The sequence below is a fragment of the Sinocyclocheilus anshuiensis genome, unplaced genomic scaffold, assembly GCF_001515605.1.
Source record: "Sinocyclocheilus anshuiensis isolate Anshui unplaced genomic scaffold, SAMN03320099.WGS_v1.1 C31912952, whole genome shotgun sequence".
NCBI classification, from domain to species: Eukaryota; Metazoa; Chordata; class Actinopteri; order Cypriniformes; family Cyprinidae; genus Sinocyclocheilus; species Sinocyclocheilus anshuiensis.
Window position 1 is genome coordinate 1 of NW_015607115.1, and position 574 is coordinate 574.

The 574-nt window shown below is 61.3% G+C and overlaps 1 protein-coding gene across 1 annotated transcript; it reads right to left on the bottom strand.

Moving 5' to 3' along the window:
* Positions 1–3: 3 nt before the first annotated feature.
* On the bottom strand, positions 4–567 carry LOC107682233 (transcription factor Sox-1b-like; the record flags this gene model as incomplete). The annotated part of the gene is made up of 1 exon (XM_016478548.1): positions 4–567. A coding segment is annotated over exon 1 (546 nt), but the record flags the coding sequence as incomplete, so codon positions are not given.
* Positions 568–574: the final 7 nt, after the last annotated feature.

Genomic DNA, 574 nt, shown 5'->3' on the forward strand with positions numbered 1-574 from the left:
CGGCGAGGCGCTCATGTAGCTCTGAGAGTTTGAGATGGGGCTGTACTGGAGAGCCGTCATTTCGTAGCGGTGCATAGGCTGGGGATTATGCGGATGGTGATGGTGTCCGTGGTGGTGATGCGCTCCGCTGCCCGGGTGCTGGCTGTAGGCGAGCTGCGCCTCCTGCATCATTGCGGCTGCAGCCGCGGCGGCCGCTACCTGCCCCGAGTACGCCCCGTTGGTCCAGCCGTTCATGTGCGCGTAGCTCGCCGCGGTGTTGCCGCCGTGACCCACCGGACTGTCTAACCTCTGCCCGACCCCCGCTGCACCTATTGCCAGCCCCAAGCTGCCTCCGCCACCTGGTCCAGCGAGCAGGCCACCCGCCAAAGAGTACTTGTCCTTCTTGAGCAGCGTCTTGTTCTTCCTCCGGGGTCGGTACTTGTAATCCGGATGCTCCTTCATGTGCATGGCACGCAGTCTTTTCGCCTCGTCAATGAAGGGTCGCTTTTCCGGCTCGGACATGACTTTCCACTCTGCTCCGAGGCGCTTACTGATCTCCGAGTTGTGCATCTTTGGATTCTCCTGAGCCATTTTT